Raw genomic sequence first — 22221 nt, 5'->3', positions numbered from 1 at the left:
CAAGGAAACTTTTGTTGCCCAAACTGACATTCTGGAGAAGAGTGGTCAAATGTTTAGCAATGACTGGGCTAACAGGACTATCAGGACTACAGATGTTAAGGCATGCCCAAGGGATCCCAGAAGGGTCTCAAACAAAGGTTTCCAGGCCAATGTGATAATTTGGGACCGAAAAATGTAACATCAGCAGATACTATTAGCTAAGGAACAAATAAGAAAGATGGCTGTTGCAGAATCTAGAATCTACCTCACTTTTCAGGGTGAGTGAGTGGGGGTCAAATGACCACTCTTAGTTGACTTTAGTCAACAACGCTTTAGTTGACTGCTTGGGGTTTGCAGGAGCTTAGCTGTGGTCACTAAGTGGGAGAAGCATGTCATATGAGTCCTGATAGGTTAATGGAGGTACTGGTGCCAAGTGAATAGGCAGCTCTTGGGTGGAACTCCTCCAGATTTTGGTTGTATATTATTCCTAAATGGGCCAGGCACCTTTTCACCCTCATGCTACCTTCATAGCAATTATTCAGGTTACCAGCTGCTGGCAATTCCAGGGCCCTGTGGTGGGTATTAATAATAAGCAATTGTTTACTAGACTACAAACATGTTACCCATAATTTTGATAGGAGGCTTAAGACATATAGAGAAGAAATAAACAATAGTTGGTTGGAATCTAAAATGCATGTAATAGTACTTTTATTATTATGATAATTAAAAATCCAGACAAAAGTTAAAAATCTGAAACATATTATAAAAAACATGTATGGAAACTCTTCAGCAGCCCATGGCAGAGTTTCGCTGAGAGTTGTAGGTAAACAACTTCTGTCTGTATGTGGGACAACAGACAGAATAACATTTTAGTGAAGACAAGTTCTGAAATATTGTAACTATGATTGAAATGAAATATATGTCCCAGATGTCTTGCCACATAGCAAATGCAAAGGCTGAATCCTTTAGTGAATGTTCTTTCCCTTTAGCCATTATGTCTTGTGTAGATATTCTATCCAGGGATTGCAACATCCCAATCCAATTTTCCTGCATGGAGATCATTTCCCTCTTTCCTACTCTATACCCTTTCATACACCTCTTCATATAAATGCTACTCAATTAAAGTCTTCTTCTCCCATGTACTGAAACTATGTCAAGCCTCTTGCCTTGGCATCCTGGGACTGACTAGGCCAAGCATTAGAGTTTATTGGTCCTCCCAGGCTTTTCTGATAGTATTAATCTGAGAGTCACATATCTTTGTATTTGCATGTCATAGATATATACACAGGAGGCACCTTTGAGAACAAGGGCACACCTCACCTCTGACTGTGGCATAGCGGCGCTACAGGCCTCCCATGCAATGATGATGATGTAGGCTGTAAGAGTAGCTGAGCATGTCGTATGATTAAACATGTAGAGAGTATAGTAATGAATACTGCATGGGAGAAAAGGAATTCTGCTTAATAGTACTGGATGCACAGCACATCAAACATGTACAGTACTGTGTGAATATGCATACAATTTGCACACTGGATGTATGGCATTGCTTGCGTAAATACGTGCATTAACATTCTGCCTAAACTCCTGGTATGAAGGATATTTTATCATATCTGAAATCTCTTTATTTACAAGAAGCGGGCGGTTTTAGATATGGTAATTTAAAAACTAGAAACTATTTTATAAACACTTGGTCTGCATGCCTAGATACTCTACAAGAAAATAATCCAAACATTTATGTATAACTCTCGAGTATGAACATTCACTTTACTGTTTTATATTCTGCTTATTCCCAGCTACTTAATCAATTTCTTCATAGCTGTAATACTTTGATCTATCCCTTAATACTAAGTAGGTAGAGATAGAGAGATACATTTGGAGAGGTGCTCCCTTTGCCTGGAAGTTGAATTAGAGGTCACTCTTTCAAAATAATGGACTCTGACAGAAATGCTGTCTCTTTACATGCAAGATTTGTGCCGGAGTCAGTTATTTTGTTAAATTTTGAATGTGGTCTAGTACATCAGCTAGAAAAGGGAGCCCCCTAAAAGATTTTTTAGACCTAACTTTTATTCAAAATCTGACCCTGACACCTGCATGAAGAGAGAATTAGAGGAGACAGAGGGTGAAAAGGGCAGTAAATAACTTGATTATGTCAGAAACATTGCAGATTTCTTAATTGATTATATTTAGACAGTTTCTCATTTCAGTGAGAATAAACTTATATTACATTTTCAGTTTTGTTAAGAAGACCCCTTGAAGGAAACCAATGTTCTGTTACTAAGCCTGATTGATTTGAATGGCCAGTTGCAAGGAGTTATGGGTACACCTGCTTGTCATGCAGTAGTTGTATTTTAGAGTGACAGTTGTCTGACATGCCGGTACACCAGCAATTCTAAGTTGTTTAAATCAACGGGGAGTAATTGTGACAGTCTTGTTACCAACTTACAAAGCTAGGTCTGCAATTGCCCTATTATGTTTAGGTTTGCTTCATTGCTATATGTAATTTACATCCCTGCTGCCTCTCTATTTAACATGTTTATTAAGGTAAGGATGCAAATTACCTATGTACCTGATATAGGTCTTCTCAGCTATAACCCAACAGGACAAATGAGGCCATTTACAGCAATTTATGGCCCAAACCTACCCAGAGTCTCATTTGGATTATTTGTATGACAAAATGTAATATAATACAGCCTGTAAACATGTTGTAACCAACCTAATACATGGAAAAAGATGGACAGCATTGAACTGCTTTTCATACTGTAAAGCAAATTGCATCAACTTCTAAGTGACATATGCACAACCTTAGTCACCAATATATGTCCCTGGTGCTGCATTAAAAAGTGAGGAATTGTAAAGATCATTATTATTTTTAATTTATATGCCACATTTAAAGAAGGATCAGCCAAACTTTGCAGTGGAAAGAGACTTCCCTTTCTCCATGGGACTCAATTTAATAGGCTCTGGAGAAAAGCGTTGAAGTGCAAATCTCTTAAGAAGATAAGCCTTTTTTTAATGATCATGATCATTTTATTTTAGGAATTATCAGGAGCAATTGCTACAAATAGTGGCACTCAGATCTCATCAGTGAAAACAAGCTGCTTTGGAAAGTAATCCGTTTATAATGCTGAAAATCCCTAATGATGTTACGAATGCCATATGGCGTACCATATAACAAAGAAGTCCGCTCCCGGAGACCAAGCAGGTTGTTACACTTGTTAACTTCTTATTAACTACTTTGCTGCCAAAGGAACCAACAATTTATTGTAAAGTACTTGTGTTTTGGGAAAATCTTCAGAGCTTTCCAGCACAATACACAGGAGGCAAAATATTGTTTTCCCTTAGGCTGATGATTTACCCAGCCCATAATTATCTGGCAATCCATTCTTCTCAGGCCTATTTTTTATTTGGAACAGCCAATATGTTTATATGTAATTTAAAGACAGTAACATTAAACATAACATTAGGTTGCTTTAAATGTTTTCTAGTAAATTGTTAACCAATTAAGAATCTATGGAGCACCCATGGACTGTTGGGTTTACTGAGCATGTAAATACAAACTTGAGAAAAGTAGACAATATGATATAAGATTTGCACTGCAGAAGTTTTAGGAGCAGACAAACACTTTACTAGAATGTACTTTAAAGGAACAGTAACACCAAAAAATTAAAGTGTTTTAAAGTAATTAAAATATAATGTACAGTTGCCCTGCGCTGGTAAAACTGGTAAGTTTGCAACAGAAACGCTAATATAGTTTATATAAATGAGCTGCTATGTCAACACGGGGGCAGCCATTGAAGCTGGGAAAAAGGAGAAAAGACACAGGCACATAGCAGATAACAGATAAGCTTTATATAATATAATTAGGTTTTATCTGTTATCTGCTAAGTAACCTGTGCCTTTTCTCCTGTAAATGGCTGCCCCCATGGCTACACAGAAGCTTTATTTATATAAACTATAGTAGTCTTTCTAAGGAAAACACACCAGTTGTACCAGTACAGGGCAGCATTACATTATATAGTAATTACTTTTATACACTTTCATTTTTTGGTGTTACTGTCCCTTTAACAACACACATATGGGAGAAGTCAAACAGTAGCATTCAAGGGGGCAAAAATTGCTTGCCATCAACTGACTGTTAGACATGCAATACCATACATACCCCATAAATGTAATTTAATCTTTAATGTATCTGACCTTCCCAAAATATGTAACTAACAAACTAATCTTACTGAGAGCCCATTTGAATCCCACAAAGCAACTTTTTCTTGAACTTAAGCCATAAGATACCGTACTCCCCCCCCCACAAAAAAAATGCGAATGTAAAACTTTGGTATCTAAAAACTTGCGAGGTCATGTAGAAGTCAGTGGGAGCTGTTTAATTATTTAGGCAATTCAGTTTTTGTATTTTTTTCACACTTTTCAACCCATTAAAAAATTCAGCGAAAATTACGAATTTAAAGGGGACCTGTCACCCTAAGAAATAATTCAAAATGATTTTCTATCATGTTAGTTGAGCAAAAAATGGCTGGCACCATTTTGTGAATTGGTTATTAAGGCAAGCTTTGTATCACCACTAAATCTTATGCCTTTGCCATCTTGGTGATATGGAAAGTTAAGGTAATTGTAATTAAAAATCTGAGCTTTCAATCATATATTGCCTGCCCCACCTTTATGCCTGTGGCATAGAGGCGGGGCAGGCAGTATATGATTGACAGCATACATTTATAACAGGTGATTTAATTAAAAAAAAGAATTTGGGTTTCAGTTTAATTTTTAAAGGACTTTTATTATTCAGCTTTTTATGTCTGGGTGACAGGTCCCCTTTAATGTCATTTTTTATTACAGTTTCACTTGCTTGTGTTTTTTCATTTGCTTTTTCAATAAATTAGGCTTTTGTTTTTAAATTTGAGGTTCATCGAAGTAGGAAAAAGCACAAAAATGACACAAATATGAATTTTGGTAAATACGCCTCTAATGGTCTGTTTGTACATAGACATACTGTTCTTCTTTTTAAACATCAGGAATCAAATACAATCTGAGAATCTAATTGCAGAAAAAAATACCTGTGTTTGTTTATATTTTATCTTAAAATCAGAATGTAATACTGTATGCTATCCCGAGCAATGAATACAATAAATTATCTTGTATTTCCGCCCATCCCTCACTTTTTCCTAAGTACTCGTTGACCTTCCTAACAAACATGAAGCTTCTTGATTCAGCAGTTAATTACAGCAAGTGCCATAATTTAATACTTCTAGTGCCATTTAACCTGCCTCCCATTAACTGCTGAGATGGATACAATCAGGTCTGTTATTGTAAGGTTGAGGGCAGCAATATTCACGCTATGTAAGTCTTTTATTGTGTGATTTCTGACCCTGCCACTTCTAGTGTCTTGCAATAGTATTCAGAAACTTGGCCTATTCATACTGAATAGCAGATCCTTTATAGAAAATATGTGATATTTTTATTTCCAAGCACTGAAACTCATTTTATTGGTGTATAACGGTTTGTGGTCAAAAACAATAATTATAATTATAAATCAGAGACAGTTAAAACATAAGATATAATAATTTTACAAACTGGCCTGTACCATTAAATCATTAAAACGACAACAACAACAAAAACAATTTCTGTACTTTGAAATAGAAATATTACAAAAAGAATTTAGAGTAGTATTTATTATTTATGAAAGAATTGGTCATTGGTTTGATTTCATTCCCCAGCCAGTGTCGGACTGGCCCACCAGGATACCAGTTAAACTCCCGCTGGGCCCAGGTGTCAGTGGGCTCTCCTGCTATTGAACATTTGGCCATTCATGGTCATTCCCTATTTCTGAATGGAAACAAAGAGGAGAAATACATGGAAGGATAGATGCTAGCATGTAAATAAAAGAGACTATGAGAATAGAGTGGTTGAGTGAGGAAAGGATTAAAAATAGTTTGGATAGTGGGCCCAGGGTCTAAGGTTTTCTGGTGGGCCCCCGGGGTCCCAGTCTGACACTGTCCCCAGCAGCTACTGGCTTGTGACCAGCTGACCAGGATACTCATTTGACAGGTAAAAGTGACAGTCTTATGCTACAGGTCAAGCATAAAATGTCAAAAGGCCATGATATTGGACATTGGAACGATTAATCTGACTTTTACTTGGTGCGCCCAGGTGTTGGTGCTAATTTGTTACTGGCAATATTAGAAGGGAGCAGAAAATAGAGTATTTAGCCTTTTTAAAGAGGTACTTGATTTGTGGAATTTTCCACATATACACATGTTCCCTTGTAAGCATGGTCAAAATATAATATAAACTGCTTACTTTCTCCCAGAACTTCCAGATATCCTCAGAAGCCAGTAAAGGGAATTCTACTATCCTTCCTCTGTCAGTGAAACACTTGAACTGGTTACTAATAGCTGATATTTTAACCACTTTAGCATCTGTATATTAAAAAGACATATCATTCTTACAGAGCTATACCCCCAAGGCCAGAATTCGGTTAGTTATGGCACTTGTTTTAACAGTTCAAGGCTCTCAGGGATTGTTTAGCATTATAGCCCTGCAATATAGGGCCACCTTTCTATTTCTACATGTGCAAAGATGCAAGTAAATGATTTTGTCTTGCCCTGATACTTTTAATTTGTCTGACACAACTCTAGATGCTGCCTCTGGCAATGAAAGAATAACAAATGACTTTCAGTTGTTTAAATTTGCCATTTGAAGGAAAGGATTGTTACTGCACCAGATCACCATTATTTGGCCCGTACAAATCTAACCAATTCTAGAATTAATTTCTTGTGCAACTTGCTAGAAGTACTGCTTGCTAACAACTACTTCTGTTACCTTTCAGAGTAGGGTATACCATTTAGGGTATACCTTGCAGTACATTATGCCAATTTATTGAATGTAAAGTCACTAATTGATTGTAATAAATGTTTCACCGCTTCACTGATTTGTTAATTCTGACAAAGAATATTGGCCCCCGAAACCTTCCAGCTTTCCTTCAAATAAACACGCTAGGGTGCATGCCCTGCTTGGAATCACCACTTTGTGCCAGTATTTTCCTTTTGCTCACAATGACATGACAGTCAGGAGTTACTATGGATATCTGTAGAAGGGACTATGGAGTCAAGCTTGCTGTTCTAGATGGCCTCAACCACCTGTTGTGCATAACTGTAGCCGTTAAAGGCTCTTTTAGTAATGATGCCTCTGGTGCCCATATTTTAGGGAGTCCCTGTGTGATTTATTAGTCAGTGTGTCACACAAAATTATGCTTGGATTAGTATATATTTATTTCCTATAGTGTCATATGCAATGTCTCTGGAGCTTCACCTACTGGCTAAAGTGTACAGAACAATATACAAAATACTGTTTGTTTAGTAGTGTGGCACCTGCAATATTGTTGCTATTGTTTGCTAACTGTATAAATGATACATACACATTATGCGACAGTATTTTAACCAGTGTCCTGCCAGAGAGGATTCCTAGGAATTCATATAAATACTAAAACTCATATATTTTAATAAGCTTAATATGGCATAAGGTGTCATAGCAGTTAATCCATGTTATCTCTCCAGTCCCCTGTTGAAAAGAGAGAAAAAGCTCTCTAGAATTTAATCCAAACCTGATGGAAGAAGCATTATTTTCACTGTTCAGCATGAAACATTTTGTTCAGGTCCTGGATGTATCTCCTGAGCGCACCTAGATAAGCTGTTAATCCTTGGTTGGCAAGAACAGCGACTCGGGAGATGCGAGGAATAGCTTCATGCTCAATACTCTTACCTACAAGTAGTGTTCTATGGCAGGATTTAATATTAAGATGAAGGCCTTGCATGTATCATATTGTGAACCTTAAGCAAACTGGCAGTGATCATTTCCCAAGCTTGTTAGCAAATTAAAAGGAATTATACCAGCAAGTAAGGGATCTCACTAAGAAGGGCCACATTTACTAACATTAGCATTAGGTGCAAAAAGACATGTATATTGATGTGCCTTAAAGTGTAAAACAGAAACAGTAACTTAGAGATTCTTCCTCTTACATGGAAAGTCTGCACTCTTCAAAACAATTCACTTAGTCAATATTCTGGAGTTCATTTTCCTATGATTAAGGTTGGGGAATTATAGGATATTTTCTGGGAATTTGGGATGCGCTAACTGCATTTTGTTACATTGAAATATCCATCCCTTCTGGCTAGATATTGGAAGCAGCTTTGATTACCCCCATCATCTGGTAACCGTACTTCTATGTCCCTTTTTGACTGTCCATTCTGACAAATTAATGTTATTGTTGCATATTAGTAATATTCTATAAAATACCCCATTATATTACTTTTTTGGATGCAGGGTTATGAGGAAATTGTTATCATGTTTACATGTTACCAACTGCATTATCTATATCAGCAACAACCTGGATATTTAATAACTAATTATTAATAGCCTTACTATAATTTCTTTTTCTCCGGATACATGTTCCGTGCATTTTGTCAAAGCTATGAGCCCCCACCTATGTTTATCAGACAAATTGCCAATGAGTGATGAACATAGGCTATCTGAGCAGCTAAACACGCCCTATGTAAATCCTTCCTTCCCAGCACTAGAGCGAGACACATTAAAGTGTGTAAGGAAGGTTTCCTCAAAACTGTGCATATGTAATATATTTTGCTATTTGAAGTTTCACTCAATTTAATTCCATTACTTATATGGATAATTAGCCTTTCTCTCACCAGTATCATGATTAAGTAAGGAGGGCATCTATATACTGATGTTTAAAAGCTATACCCAAGGGAACCAAAATGTATACATTATGCAGAACAGAAGTTTGTCCGCCGTACCTTTAAAATTAAACGATATGGTGCAAGTCATTTTTCATACTGAACTGATTATATTCAGGTGCGGAACATTTTACAGTAAACCTGAAACAAGAGGAGGTAAATTGATATAGGAGGCAGGTCAGTATTCATTGTCATGCTAAGTGTTGATATTTTAAGACTGAGCATTACTTGCAAATGCATTACACACTCTCCTCAGTGGCAACCCATCAGTTACACTCAAGGCTCCCTTTTAATTAGTGGCTGCGTTAATTATGGATAATGCGGCTTTTCAAAATCTGTTAGACTTACTATGAAGCAGTGAACTGCATGATTTACCATGATGCACCAGGGTGATATTGCATCATTTCAACAAGGAAATCTGTCATTTCAATTTTAAGGCACGTTGTCATCACACTTGGCCTTTGCTGGACCCACATTATTCTTGGTTGTCTCTTTAAGCTAATTCAGCTTCTGCTGATGCAGTTATCCTTATGGAAGTGCTGTGCCTCTACAGGTACTAGCCAGTTATCCTGGAACAGTTCATAGACCCAGAATTACTTAGTTTTACCCTATTTGTGTAAAAAATGTAAATATGGATAATTTTGTCTGTTGGCAGTTATGTTGTGCTGCTCGTACTGATGCCACTCCTGCCACAGACTTTGGGACAAGTTAGGCTTTAATGCAGTTGTTGCAAAGTTAGGCTTTAATGCAGTCATGCAATGTTACTCCCAGTGGCCTCAAAGTAGGTGTCTGTTTTTACATTAGACTAGAGACATAGACTTTTACATTAGACTAGAGACATAGAGACTAGTTTTGAAAATACAGAGGCACAATTTTACTCCAAGCACAGCGTCTTGCAAGCCAGCAGTCCACATGGGGCTACCCAATAGCCAATCACAGCCAGGCCCGGATTTGTGGGGCAGAAGTTTAGGGGCGGCATGCCGCCCCGCTGCAAGAAAATTTTTAAATTTGGCTCCCATACGGAGCACTCGGGACCTCTCCCCACTGCTCCGTATGGGAGTTTAAAGGAGCACATGCACACTTGCGGGTGCAGGGGGGTTCTCGCGCGTTGCATGCGCACGGGTGGAGGCGACCAGCAGGGGCGGCCTCGGGGTGCCCAGAAGAGAAATCCAGCCCTGATCACAGCCCTCATTTGGCACCCCCAAAGATCTTTTTTCATGCTTGTGCGGCTCACCAACACATTTTACATCTGAGTGTGGCTCACAAGTAAAAAAAATTTGGGGATCCCTGCTTTAATGCAAACTCTTATTTCTAAAATCCGTTTTATGGATCCACAATGAAACTATATTGGTAGCACAAAGAAACAAAATATAAAATTCTTTAGGGGATAAGTTATAGCACTAACAGTTATAAAAAACAAAATTGCAGTTCTTATTTGGGATCAAGTTTCTATTTATTCTACCTTAAAAAAAAGACAAGAGCAGCAACTTCAAAACTCATGATTAAAAGTGATAATTTTAAGAAATAAAAATAGTTTTTGTACTTTGGGAAGGAAGCACAATTGCATTTAATAGGAGCAGGCCAGCATATTAATATATAATTCTAGTGACAGTGATGGAGATAAGGCTATGAACACGCAGTGAATATTGACATACAGAATGATCTAGCTGTACCCAAGCAATTGAGGCAATGGATGAGATTACAAGCCTACAGATTGCAATCCTGCAAAATACTATATGTGGTCTGAACAAGTACCTCTCGTGGCACACTGCCCAACCAGCTCTTTTGAGAAAGGGCAATTGGAAATTATTATACAGTTGCTACTTCTAACAGCCCAGCTTGAATGTGTTTCTAAAAGCCTCTTTTAACATTCTGACTGCAAGACAAAACCATTACACGTAAAAGCATTTCATGCAATCAACTTAGTCCTGTTACAGCGCATAGAGAAAGCATTTATACTGTATGTATCTGTTAATACATTGCAATATAATGGCTTCTTATTCTTCTCTCTTTGTTTAACTGCTGCTTGATCAAATAACATTTTTAACTTTGAGGGGGCGATTTATTAAAGTTCATATTTTTGTAATTTTCCCAAATCACACTTTTTAGTGCTAAAAATCGTGTATTTAGGCAATTAATCTAAAACACAAATTCTTCGTTATTTGTCAAGTGTAAAAACCAGGAAAAACTTTAACACAAAGCATTGTAGAAATCAATGGGAGCTGTCCTTCTTAAATGTATTTAAATCAAGATTTTAGTGGTTTTCAGGATTTTTTAGTTTGTAATCCCACAAAAATTCTATGAAAATGAGGATTTTGAGATTTTTTTATATCCTTATTGGTTCCCAATTTTATTTGTTTGCACTTTTTATATTTGTATTTACTAATAAATCATGTTTTGTTTTGTTTTTTAAAGTAAATTAAGTGGTGGTAGAGAAAAACATTTTAATAAATCTGCTCCTGAGTCTCTTGATGCTTATTATTAACCTAATAAGTCTGTCACAAGATAGGGTACAGCTGGGGGGAGCAATCCTACCTTTACTGGTAGAAGCAGAATAAAGGAAAAGATGGGTAGGGCAAGAAAAGGGGGTCCCAAATCAATAAGGAACAACCACCGCCTTGAGAAAATTCTGCTTTAATGGAGATTGTGTCCCTCTTGTTTATCTATGGCTGGTCCTGACAACCTTTGGCTTTCTAAAGGATGCTGTTACAGGACCACTGGTTGAACATCCCTGATACAAGTATTTGGACATCGCTGACATAAAATAGTTAAATATCTCTACAATTACAGTATGTACAACATTATGTCACCAAGAACAGTTTCTTGCTTACAGGCCCTTAGATGGGGTGAAAACTTAGGAAAGCTAGTTTATAATCAAGTTTTAATATGTCCATCGGCTCAGTAAACAGTTAGTCTAATTGACGTTGCACAAGGTATTTGAGTACAGACAAAAAAGACTAAAGCAGATACAGATTAATAAAATTATAATGAGTCATTTGTGATGAAAATCTGGCAAATGTCTTGGACTTAAAAGTAAGTAATAAAAAGATGAATAAAACCATAGGCCCTTCCTGGAATAGTCTCCTACAGAGCCATGATCTTTTCAAGGCAACATGTCACAGGGTCCCAGAAAATTCATTTAGAAGGGCTGCACAGACTTGAATTGAAATTAAATCAGCCCAGTGCATTGTATTTATTAGACGCTGCTCCAATTTTTTAATAGTATAATAGTTATAGCAACCTTGAATAAGCTTCTAAAGCCATCTCTATTGCTGTGCTTTGTCTATACATGGCTATTGGTCACATTCCTGTAGCTGTCTTAGAATACTGGATTAGAGATGTAGCGAACCTCACAAAAAAAGTTTGCGAACCCGTTCGCGAACTTCTGCCAAAAAGTGCGAACTTTGCGAACCCCATAGACTTCAATGGGAAGGCGAACTTTAAAACCTAGAAAAGCCATTTCTGGCCAGAAAACTGATTTTAAAGTTGTTTAAAGGGTGCCACGACCTGGACAGTGGCATGCAGGAGGGGGATCAAGGGCAAAAATTTCTCTGAAAAATACTTTGTTGACACAGCGTTGCGTTTTGTGCTGTAAAGGGCAGAAATCACACTACATTTCTAAACTTGCGTAATAAACTGCTTTTACAAGGACTATTGGGTTACAGCAGAGGAGATTAGCAGGACAGCTGCCCACAGCAGCTACATACAGAGCAATAGAAAGTAGATCACTAGTCAGCAAAGCTACCTAAACTGTCCCTCAAATCCCTGCACAACTCTCTCCCTATGCTAACTCATCAAGCACACACAGGCAGAATGTAAAATGGCTGCTGGGCTTCGGTTTATATATGGAAGGGAGTGGTCCGGGGGTGGTCCAGGAGGGTGAGCTGCCTGATTGGCTGCCATGTATCTGCTGGCTCTGGGGTGAGAGGTCAAAATTTGGCTCCAGCTAAGGCGAACCCAAAATTGCGAACATCGCTAAAAGTTTGCGAACTTGCGAACACCCGATTTTCGTGCGAATTAGTTCGCCGGCGAACAGTTCGCTACATCTCTATACTGGATTCTTAATTATAAAGAAATAAGAATTCATGGGGAGATGTATGTTTATTTGGAACAGTGTAAGTCAGATTAGTACCTTAATTTTAGCAACATTTATCTGCAAAAAAAGTAGACCACAATTCTCTTTGGTTGTTTAAGCCCCTAAATGCTCCTTTATTGAAGGTCTTGTGCCTTTAATAACATTTGTGAGCCTTGGAGATTGGCTCCACCAATTGTGAATAGTCACAGCTGGAAAGAATTACCTATATGGCCTTTGCATTAAGAAATATAAGATGGTGCCAGCCTAGACAAAACATAAGCAGAGGTAAATAGTTAGGGCGACCATATTGAGTTTACCTTGAAGTGGCTATGATGGCTTGGCCTTTTGTTTTTATTATAGACTTACTTTAAGTCCCTGCTTTTGAAAATGTACCTACCTGTTAGGAACTTACACACGTTTACTAGAACATGGAGTCAGAAAATGTGCTTACCTGCCATGAATCTTGATATCTGATATTGCATAAAAATATCGCCCCAGATTTTTCTCATCCACAAAAGTGGCTCCAGTGGCTGGTTTGAGAAGTCGAATTCTTAAATCCGTCACTGTGAAGAAATCCCGCAAGTTTTTTGTGGTGTCCAGTTGGCTATAAAGTGACGCCATGTTGTGCAAACGTGGTCCAGCAAAGATTGCAAACCGGTCCTTAATTTCAAAGGATAATGTTTTGGCATGTGCTGCATACCCGGTAGAGTACTCTTCTGTGCATATGATGTCCAATACTGTACTGTGAGTCAAGTCCTTTACTGATTTGGGCTCCATCCTAAACGCATCCAGGCAGTCAGCAGCATAAAACTGATAGGGTTGCCACGTTCTGCCATAATCCAGCGATTTCTCCAAAACCATCTTCTCTGGCCGACCAGACTCGAAGGTAATAGCAACGTTGTTAGTCAGCTCGATGGTTTTGTTCCAGGACAATGTGATGTTGACCTGCAGAGGCTTGGGGTAATGTTTCCATGTTTTTGACTGCCAGAAAGTGCTTGGATTCCTGCCTTCAACATCAAACATGAGATCAGGGGGGTGGGCAAGTTCCTGTGTATTGGCATCACACTCATTGTTACACATATACGGATTTCCCTGCAGAGAGAAAAGCAGAGTTCAAAACTGCACAGAAAAATGTATTAGTTGACAAGCAGATACTGTAGGTAAATTGACACAGGGGGTTTAATATACTTAAAATGTAGTACATATATGTAAACCAGCTAAAAATATACGAGTATACAGTAAATGTATTCATTGGGATGGGTGAGCAAAATTATTGCAAATGGTGCCAGGACATCCCCTACCATGACTGTAAATACCTTATGTGCAATTCACACAGTTTGTGTTAAAAAAAAAAAAAAAAAAAAAGGGGTTAAAGGTTTGATTTAGTTGTGTAGTAGGGAAGGACTGTGAAACCTTTACTAGGGTGGTGAATGGATGTGAAGTTTGACTGGGTAAGTCACCTGTACTGCACGTTGGGCACCTGAATGCTCATATACAATGAGGCAATATGAAAAATGCAAAAGTTGGAACAAGGCCATGCAAACCATCATTTTCACCTTGCCCCTCTGATATTTACTTGCTGTTCCTATCATGCTTATGGGGGCAAATCTTGCATTCCCAAAGGAGTTTTTCTCATACTGTATGTATGCAGGACTAGCAGCGCATATAGTCACCAGCTTCGGCAGCCATTATCTGCAGGGCATCCTTGTGGCTGTGTGACCTGCACTCTGCATATGTATAGGGCCTATTGGGCAATATGTGCCCCTAAGCACTCCAGCACTTGCAATCTAAACCAGTGGTAAATACGGTAAGCCAGCTAACCTTTACGGTATATTTTTTGTAAGACTGCACTGATAGCACTATGATGGCTTGCAGTTTCCAGAGATCCACAGCCAGAGGATTCACCATTTATTAGTAATTTATTAAAAATAATTTTAAGGTGAACAACAGGTGATGTTACCTGCGCACCGATTCATGAACACAGCAGAATTATCAGGACTATAGCATCAGCCCTGCCAAGTTTTCCCTCTGTAATATAATAATAATTGCAGGATTACATGGTCACCGTAAACAGATCAGTGGCAATTAGCTATCTCCAGAGGAGCCTGTGCAAGCAGATTCTGATCTTGATGCTTTATTTACAAGATGCTGTTATAAATAAATTGTGCTAGAAAAGAACAGAGACAGCATATTGATCCTTACGTGAAACTCCCATTATATTTTTATTAAACAATGACATGTTGATTTTCCCGTATATCTACAATAACAGGGGCTTTCTCTTGGCTCCAAAAAGTGAAGCAAATAACCAAACGATTAACCTTGTTCTCTTCCCCAGGAAAATACGTTTGGGCTTGGACTCAGGAGCTATGGGATATTTAATCACTGAATGGAACATCACATAGTGCCACACAGGTAAATAACCCCCAGTATGAGCCACACCCAAACATCCTAGTATCTCCACCAGTTTACCATGTGTTTCTACATTTTTAAAAAATAATTTTATAAACCATATTTAAGATGAACAAAACAGTAGGTCATGAGAGAATTATTTATGGCATCCTGCCTGGAAATGGAGAAAAGTGTAAAATAATCAGACAACTGTTGAGTTCTTAAACTGGGCATGTACCAATAAATTTGTTTTCTTTGATTTCCAGTAAGTGTATACTGCCTCATTGATCCCAGTGTTATCTACGTACAATAAATATCGGTAGGTGCATCAGTCAAAGGGGATAATTGAGTATAAGTAAGTAATAAGTATGGCTGCTTTTACATGTACTCCATCTACCTAGATATTTTTTCTATGCTAAGAAAATCTATCCACTAACAAGTTTGGATACTTCTTTGGTGCCAAGTCTAGTAAAACATCACATTAACATGAGTATGGTGCAGTATGGGCAATGGAACTGCAAGGTTATTAATATCTATGGCTCCTACACCAATGAACATCAAGCTCTATGAAATTGCCACAGTGCTGCCTAACTAAAGTTAGCAAATCTAACATCTAATAAAGTTCCCATTTATTTTAAGGGTCATTTTATCTACTGTCGTCAGCAGTACCTGGAGTTATATCAATAGTGGGCTTTGTCATTTATAAAAGTAAAGCTAGTGGAGCAAATGCTTATACTTGCCATACGCTATAAGACTCATATGGCAAAATCACCAAATGATCTTTCTCCCAATTTGTCCACTAAAGGTGGGTGATATCAGAATAATTCGATTGTTTGGCCCTAGGTGACGAGACTATGAGCCATTGGAGTGATGACCTCATCAATGAGCCAATGTGGTCCTCAATCTCATAGTACAATCAAACCTGCCTGATGTACATGTGGCCAACTTTGGGCCAGATGTCAAATGGGCAAGCCTGTCAGAGGGCCCCATATATAGGCAGATAAGCTACTGAATTGGTCTGCAGTACCTGAATGTGCAGCTTAAATCTGCTCATGGTGTTTTAGCCAGGTAGGAGACAGGGGAGGCAACCAATATGAGATATGAAAGGGTCACAGATCATCAAACTTGTTGATGTCAAGAAAAGGAAGGTTACATTGATATTAAACTTGTCCCCACTACTTCTACATCCTGTATAAGAGGGCTGTTCAGCTGATTGCACGTAGGCTAAATGTGGCCCTACAAAGGATTTTTATGGTCTGCTGAAAGGCTCAATAGACTGTATGACATCATCATTTTAATGTAATTCAGCCCTAAAACATGCTATATGAGAAATGATCTGCCCACTACAAGTAATAAGTAGGACAGCACTGCTGTAGAACATAAGGGGAGCATAGGTTTGAAGATTCATTTTAGCAAGCTTTAGAAAGAGATTTAAAAACTGTCAGGATGAATATGTTAGGGAGGTGATAAGAAGGACAAGAGCGTCCTTCAGGAAAAACAACAACACAAAGTTCCCCTGCTCCTAATTTCATCTGCAAAACACTTTTATTGAAATCAATACCAAGCAAATTAGAATCTCACAGCAAATGTGTAGAAAATCAATGAGAAGAAGGTATAAGAAGACGGAGAGGAGAGCAGGCATTAGAGTGGACAGATTCAGAAAATATAACAGGAGCATGAAAAACTATTAGAAATAAAAATGATGGCTTGGAGAAATACGGCTCATTGTTGGCAGTATAATAGTACTCGTAGAAAGCAAGGACTCCCATGTTACCAACATGAGTACATTAAATTTCTGGCAAAGCATCCAGGAGTGAGCGCCACTTATAGATAACTAAGACACGGCTCTGTCAGGCATTAGTCAGCTGATGTGATTCAAACTGTGCACAACGGAAATGTGGAAATCCTGGCTAAAATCTCTTCAGTCCATTGCATGGCTATATTGCCCATTGCATAATCTATGGCTTCTCCCTCAGAGCATGGGAATTATTTTATGTTTTTATGCGCTGCTGGAGGCACAAGGGTTATATACAGTATTAATACACACATACAAAGCCTCTTTCTCTCACACGTTTCTGCCTACAGATTTTAATGAATTCTGCACTGCTGTTAAATATTTCATACACATATTTTATATTGCTGAATTTTAAAGCAAACAGATAAAATGAAGAAAGGATAAGTGAAAAATGGAGGAAAAATGAAGGAGCAGCCATTAGTTATTTATGAATTTTTAGAATTTTTGGGTTCTCTTGCTATTCCATAAGCATGTTATGGCAAAAAAATAACCCTATATAAGAGCAATGCCTGCATTCATAGAATAAAGATGTGGCTGACCATCCACTGATTCATACCTACATAAAACCAGATAAAAAGTGCATACATAAGATAATAAAAAAAATCAAAACATTCTTTTGTCAGGAATTTGTATTTTTAAAGTCATTAATTAGTAGGCTGGCCAGCCACATATATATACTGTAATATGTATTGCTCTTAAAGGGATCAGCTTTAAGTTTTAAGTTTTTAATATGTACCAACCTCGTTGGAAGTTTTCTGGATATAACAATAATAGAATCCTTAGCATGAACAATTACTTGACGATAAAATATTCAAAGGCGACTTATTTGCCTGGATACAAAAAGTCACAGAAACACATTAACATTATTAGCTGTCTGTCTGTACAAACACAAGGGTGATTTATGAATAATGATGCTTCTACAGACAATAATACACAATAATACACACCATGGGGCACATTTACAAAAGCACAAATGCTCGAGCGTTCATGCGAATTTCGATGATTTTTTCGGGCGTCCGCACGACTTTTTCGTACAGCGCACAACTTTTTCGTACAGCGTTTGCACGAAAAAATCGGAAAGGTTTTACTGCTGTTTACAATTGTTTGTTACGAAAATTTCGTGACTTTCGGATCGCCAATACGATATTATCGTGACTAATACGATTTTTTCGTAAGCATTTTCGTGATATTTGCGATCTTCCGAAATTTTCGTTTCCAATACGATTTTTTCCCATTCGTGATTCGGATTCGTGGATTAGTAAATGTGCCCCCATAAGTCACCAAGAAGATCTATAAAAAATTAAAAGCAAGGGGCTGGTAATTGCTTTTATATAGATTTCAGAACTTAACGGTGACTTCTTATATTAAACAGTAGGGAGTACATAAGCTACTTTAAAGAACATGTAAACTCCCCACAGAAAAATGCAATCCCTGAACAGTCTCTCTTGAAATGTTTCAATACCTGCCACTCTGGTTATTCAAAACTCAATAGTACGACTGCAGCATTCCCTTAATCACTTAGGATTCCCCCTCCTCCTCTAACCCAACTCAGTCCCACCCTCAAGAATTACATTTGGCTATTGGCTACTGAGCATGCTCAGTTATTCTTAATTCAGGTTACCAAACACACCCTACAGTCAAACAGCCAATAATGAGATTGGCTGTGTACTATGCTAGAGAAAAATGTTACTTTCTCCTGACCTCCTGTCCTGAGCTCAGCTTAACAGTTACAGGACACAATCTAAGCAGGACTTTTTATCAAAGTTCTGCCTGTGTAAACCTGCATTTATTATTGAATTAACTTTACAGTGCACATGTGCTGTTTGCAGATGTAAATGTCACTGAAGATGTGTGAGAGGGAAAATGGCCACTGGGTGAAAGCGGTTATTTGTTTAAGCAAAATGTTATGGCGCTGGTGAACAGAGGGGACATATGCAGTACAAATGATGTGGTTTGGATGGGGGGAGATGTGCCCAACTTATAAACATGGTAGGGAAATCTAGGGTTTGCATGTCTTTTAATAAGCTTCCTGATACAGAGATTCCCTGTTGAAGTGCAGAGTAGGTGTGAAGTTCTAAACATGTGTCACTTGTCACATTTATAAGGTTAGAATTTACAGGATATATATGGCTCTTGTGTATTATATAATTATAGGTCTCTTCTTTTATTGTAATCTGTGTTTATTGCTCTTTTTTCTGACACCTGCTTTGCTATAGATGTTTTAGCGTGATAGACATACAATATAGATTTGCTCAGAAGGTCAGATCAGGGACATATAAACATTAAATATGGGTGAGTAAAGGATGCCACTTTGTGAGTGAAGTTGGATATTTATGCTCCTGGCCCACAGTTCACAAGAGTATGTTTTGTGGATGCCTCATTCCTGTCTGGTTTAGGGGTGTTTATATTTGCGGCCCATTGTTGATGTAATACTGCGGATTGTTGCACTTATACTTGCCACCATTATTGACTGAGGCTGAAGTTCGAGTTGTTTGACTGTGCATATTGCTAATTTTGGTCTCCCTCAAGCAAGTGGTAAGTTTAAAGCCTTTAAAGGTGTAATGCTTGTACCAGCACGTCTGACACTGGAAATCTGTAATTACTCTGACACAGGATTTTGCACAATTGAATTAAATTGAATGGGTAGTGATTTTTGTTCCAGTCAATCCCATATACAGTATATGTAATTTTGGGTCATGCTGTATTTGCACATTTTCTTGGCTATTGCCTGTTCTTGTTCTACCCTTCTCTACTCTAAGGACTTGTTTATGGGTTATTCTGCCTTCTATATCAATATCAAATATCATGATATTTGAAGTGGTCTCACAACAGCGTTCTTGTTTTTGGATTCATGGCCTGCTCTACCCAAGGCCTTGCCATACCCACTCCCTTGAAGCAACTTTGATTATTCCATAGACTTTCAGCAGTGGCCTTTGAACATTTTTTATATCCATCCCGCTATCTTTGAAAGCTTTATCCCAGAGGTTTCATAAAATCTACTTGGTGCATCAATGAGCTCTTGTTTTAAAATGTTTTTTGGACAGGCAGGCACATTGGTGGGCAGCATACATGGACCAATAAGTTGCCAACTCAGTCTGAAAGGATCTCAAGAGTTGCCTTAATTAACATAGAAACAACGATTAATTCAGAGCCATGACCCCACCATGTACACAAAAATGTATTTGTTATATGCACAAATAATGATTTAAAAAAGAGCAGGAGCTTGCCTTGGGTACATCAGAGAGGCCCCTTGGGAATTAAGAACTCTTATTGCCTAACAATAGCAGCTGGCCTTTTTTTTTGTATCCTAAAAGGAATTTATTTTAAAGGGGTAGTTCACCTTTGAGTTAGCATTTAGTATGATGTAGAGAGTAATATTCCGAGACAGTTTGCAAATGGTCTTCATTTTTTATTATTTGTAGTATTTTAATTATTTTAATAATTGTTCAGCGGCTCTCCAGTATTCAGTTATAACAGCTATTTGGTTGTTAGGGTCCAAATTACCTTACCAACCAGGTAGTGGCTTGAATGAAAGACTGGTATATGAAAAGGAGAGAAACTGAATAGAATGCATGCCCCCGGAAGTGACATCACGGAAATGTACAAATGCTCCGCTAAAGCCAAAAATTTGCTACCCCCCCCCCATGTGCAATTGCTTAAGATGACGTTACTCTGCATGTGAATTTGCACAGAACTTTGGGAAAAATTGGGAGGCTGGGGAGATGCACCAAAATAGGGTATAAATATAGGTGGGGTTGACAGCTCTGCCTGTATTGACGGAGTAACAGACATTAGTGATGGTAAAATCATGGAACAACCCAAATAGGGAAAAACATCCAGTGGCCAGGGATGGAATTGAATTGGTTAATTTCCCTTTCTTCTCTTTAGATAATGCGTTACTTGATGCAAAGTATTTTTGTGTTCCACCATTAAGCCAGTATTATTTTGTATCACACAGTATTGCAGTATCAAAACCACATTTGACCTAATGAAAAGCTTCTGAATAATTAAACATTCATGGATCTGAAATACTTTTCTTTTAATTAGCGGTACAGTAATATTGGCGTTGTGCTCTTTTCACCATTCTGGAATTTATTGCTCATTAACAACAAATTAAATATGTAAAAACATTTTTAAAAGGTGTTAAATATGGCCTACCTTAAACCCATCTATTTGGCTATAGATACTCCCAACAATAACATTTTGTCTAATGAAAGAAAATGTGATTCTAAGCAACTGTCCAATATACATAATGCAGTCATTTGTGAATACAGTATTTGTTTGGCACTTTACATTGCTGGTTCTGAGGAAGTTTTCTGTCCTGACAGGATGCAAATAAGGTAGCCATGTCCCTTGCCATGTGCCTTGAACAGGTGTAAAGTACAGGGCTAGTACAGGGCTTTAGATGCCCCTTGGCCCCGTTCATTCTTTAAGCTACAGTTTAATTTACATAATTTATTTTGACCAAAGAGACTTATGTTAATTCTTTTTATATCCTTTTTATATTGCACAAACATGATAGGGACCATTTAAGTCTGCAAGTGCAGTTGTGGTCCCTGCAATTTCCCCCACTCATAACACCACTTTCATTACTGGTACTTGTGTCATAATGCCCTCCTTGTCTATGAAGATTTTCATTCATCCAGGTCATGGTATATCTAGTATAAATAAATTTGAAGCAACTGGACTTGTTAAGTAATCATTGAAGACGTTTCACTACTCATCCGAGCAGCTTCTTCAGTTCAACTGACTGGTATGGGAAGTCCTCAGCATATGTACTCTTTCACTAATCCAATCACAATGGCACTATGTAACTCTTCAGAGAGGCGACATCTGAAACTCACAGAGGTGTGAATGCTGTGGAGTTACTTTGAAAGGATTACCAAAGTATCATGCAACTCTTCAAACAGGTGTTACTTGTTAGAGTTGCATGAATGGATGTGTGAAGAGTTCTGCCGGGGTACAGATGCCCTCCTTGCACCTCCAAGTGCTGCTGCGCTTGATGCGGCTTGGGAACCCTGGAGTTATCCCCACCTCCTGACCAAGTGGTACCTCCAGGGTTCCCTTCATACCCAGCATCAACAGGCGCAGCACACTTTTACCTAAAGAATGGGTGCAGGTGCCACTGAGACATCAAACACAGGAAATCACTTCAGCTGGACTATTTGCAACAAAATGCAGGCTCAGTTGCGCTAATTGTGGCAAATCGAAAGCAATTTCTGTAGCTG

General features: G+C 38.1%; 1 protein-coding gene across 4 annotated transcripts in view; it reads right to left on the bottom strand.

Annotated features, from left to right (window-relative positions):
- ntng1 (netrin G1) overlaps positions 1-22221 on the bottom strand; it is a 141486-nt gene that overhangs the window by 54639 nt on the left and 64626 nt on the right. For all 4 annotated transcript variants that reach the window (XM_031901027.1, XM_012962511.3, XM_004913753.4 and 1 more), the window contains exon 3: positions 13262-13902. In XM_031901027.1, the coding sequence (XP_031756887.1) occupies positions 13262-13902 (641 nt within the window). The remainder of the gene's footprint in view (positions 1-13261; positions 13903-22221) is intronic.

This window comes from Xenopus tropicalis, chromosome 4 (genome assembly GCF_000004195.4).
Source record: "Xenopus tropicalis strain Nigerian chromosome 4, UCB_Xtro_10.0, whole genome shotgun sequence".
Taxonomy (NCBI): domain Eukaryota; kingdom Metazoa; phylum Chordata; class Amphibia; order Anura; family Pipidae; genus Xenopus; species Xenopus tropicalis.
Note: the sequence above shows the minus strand (reverse complement) of the source record. Positions and strands in the feature narration are given on the sequence as shown.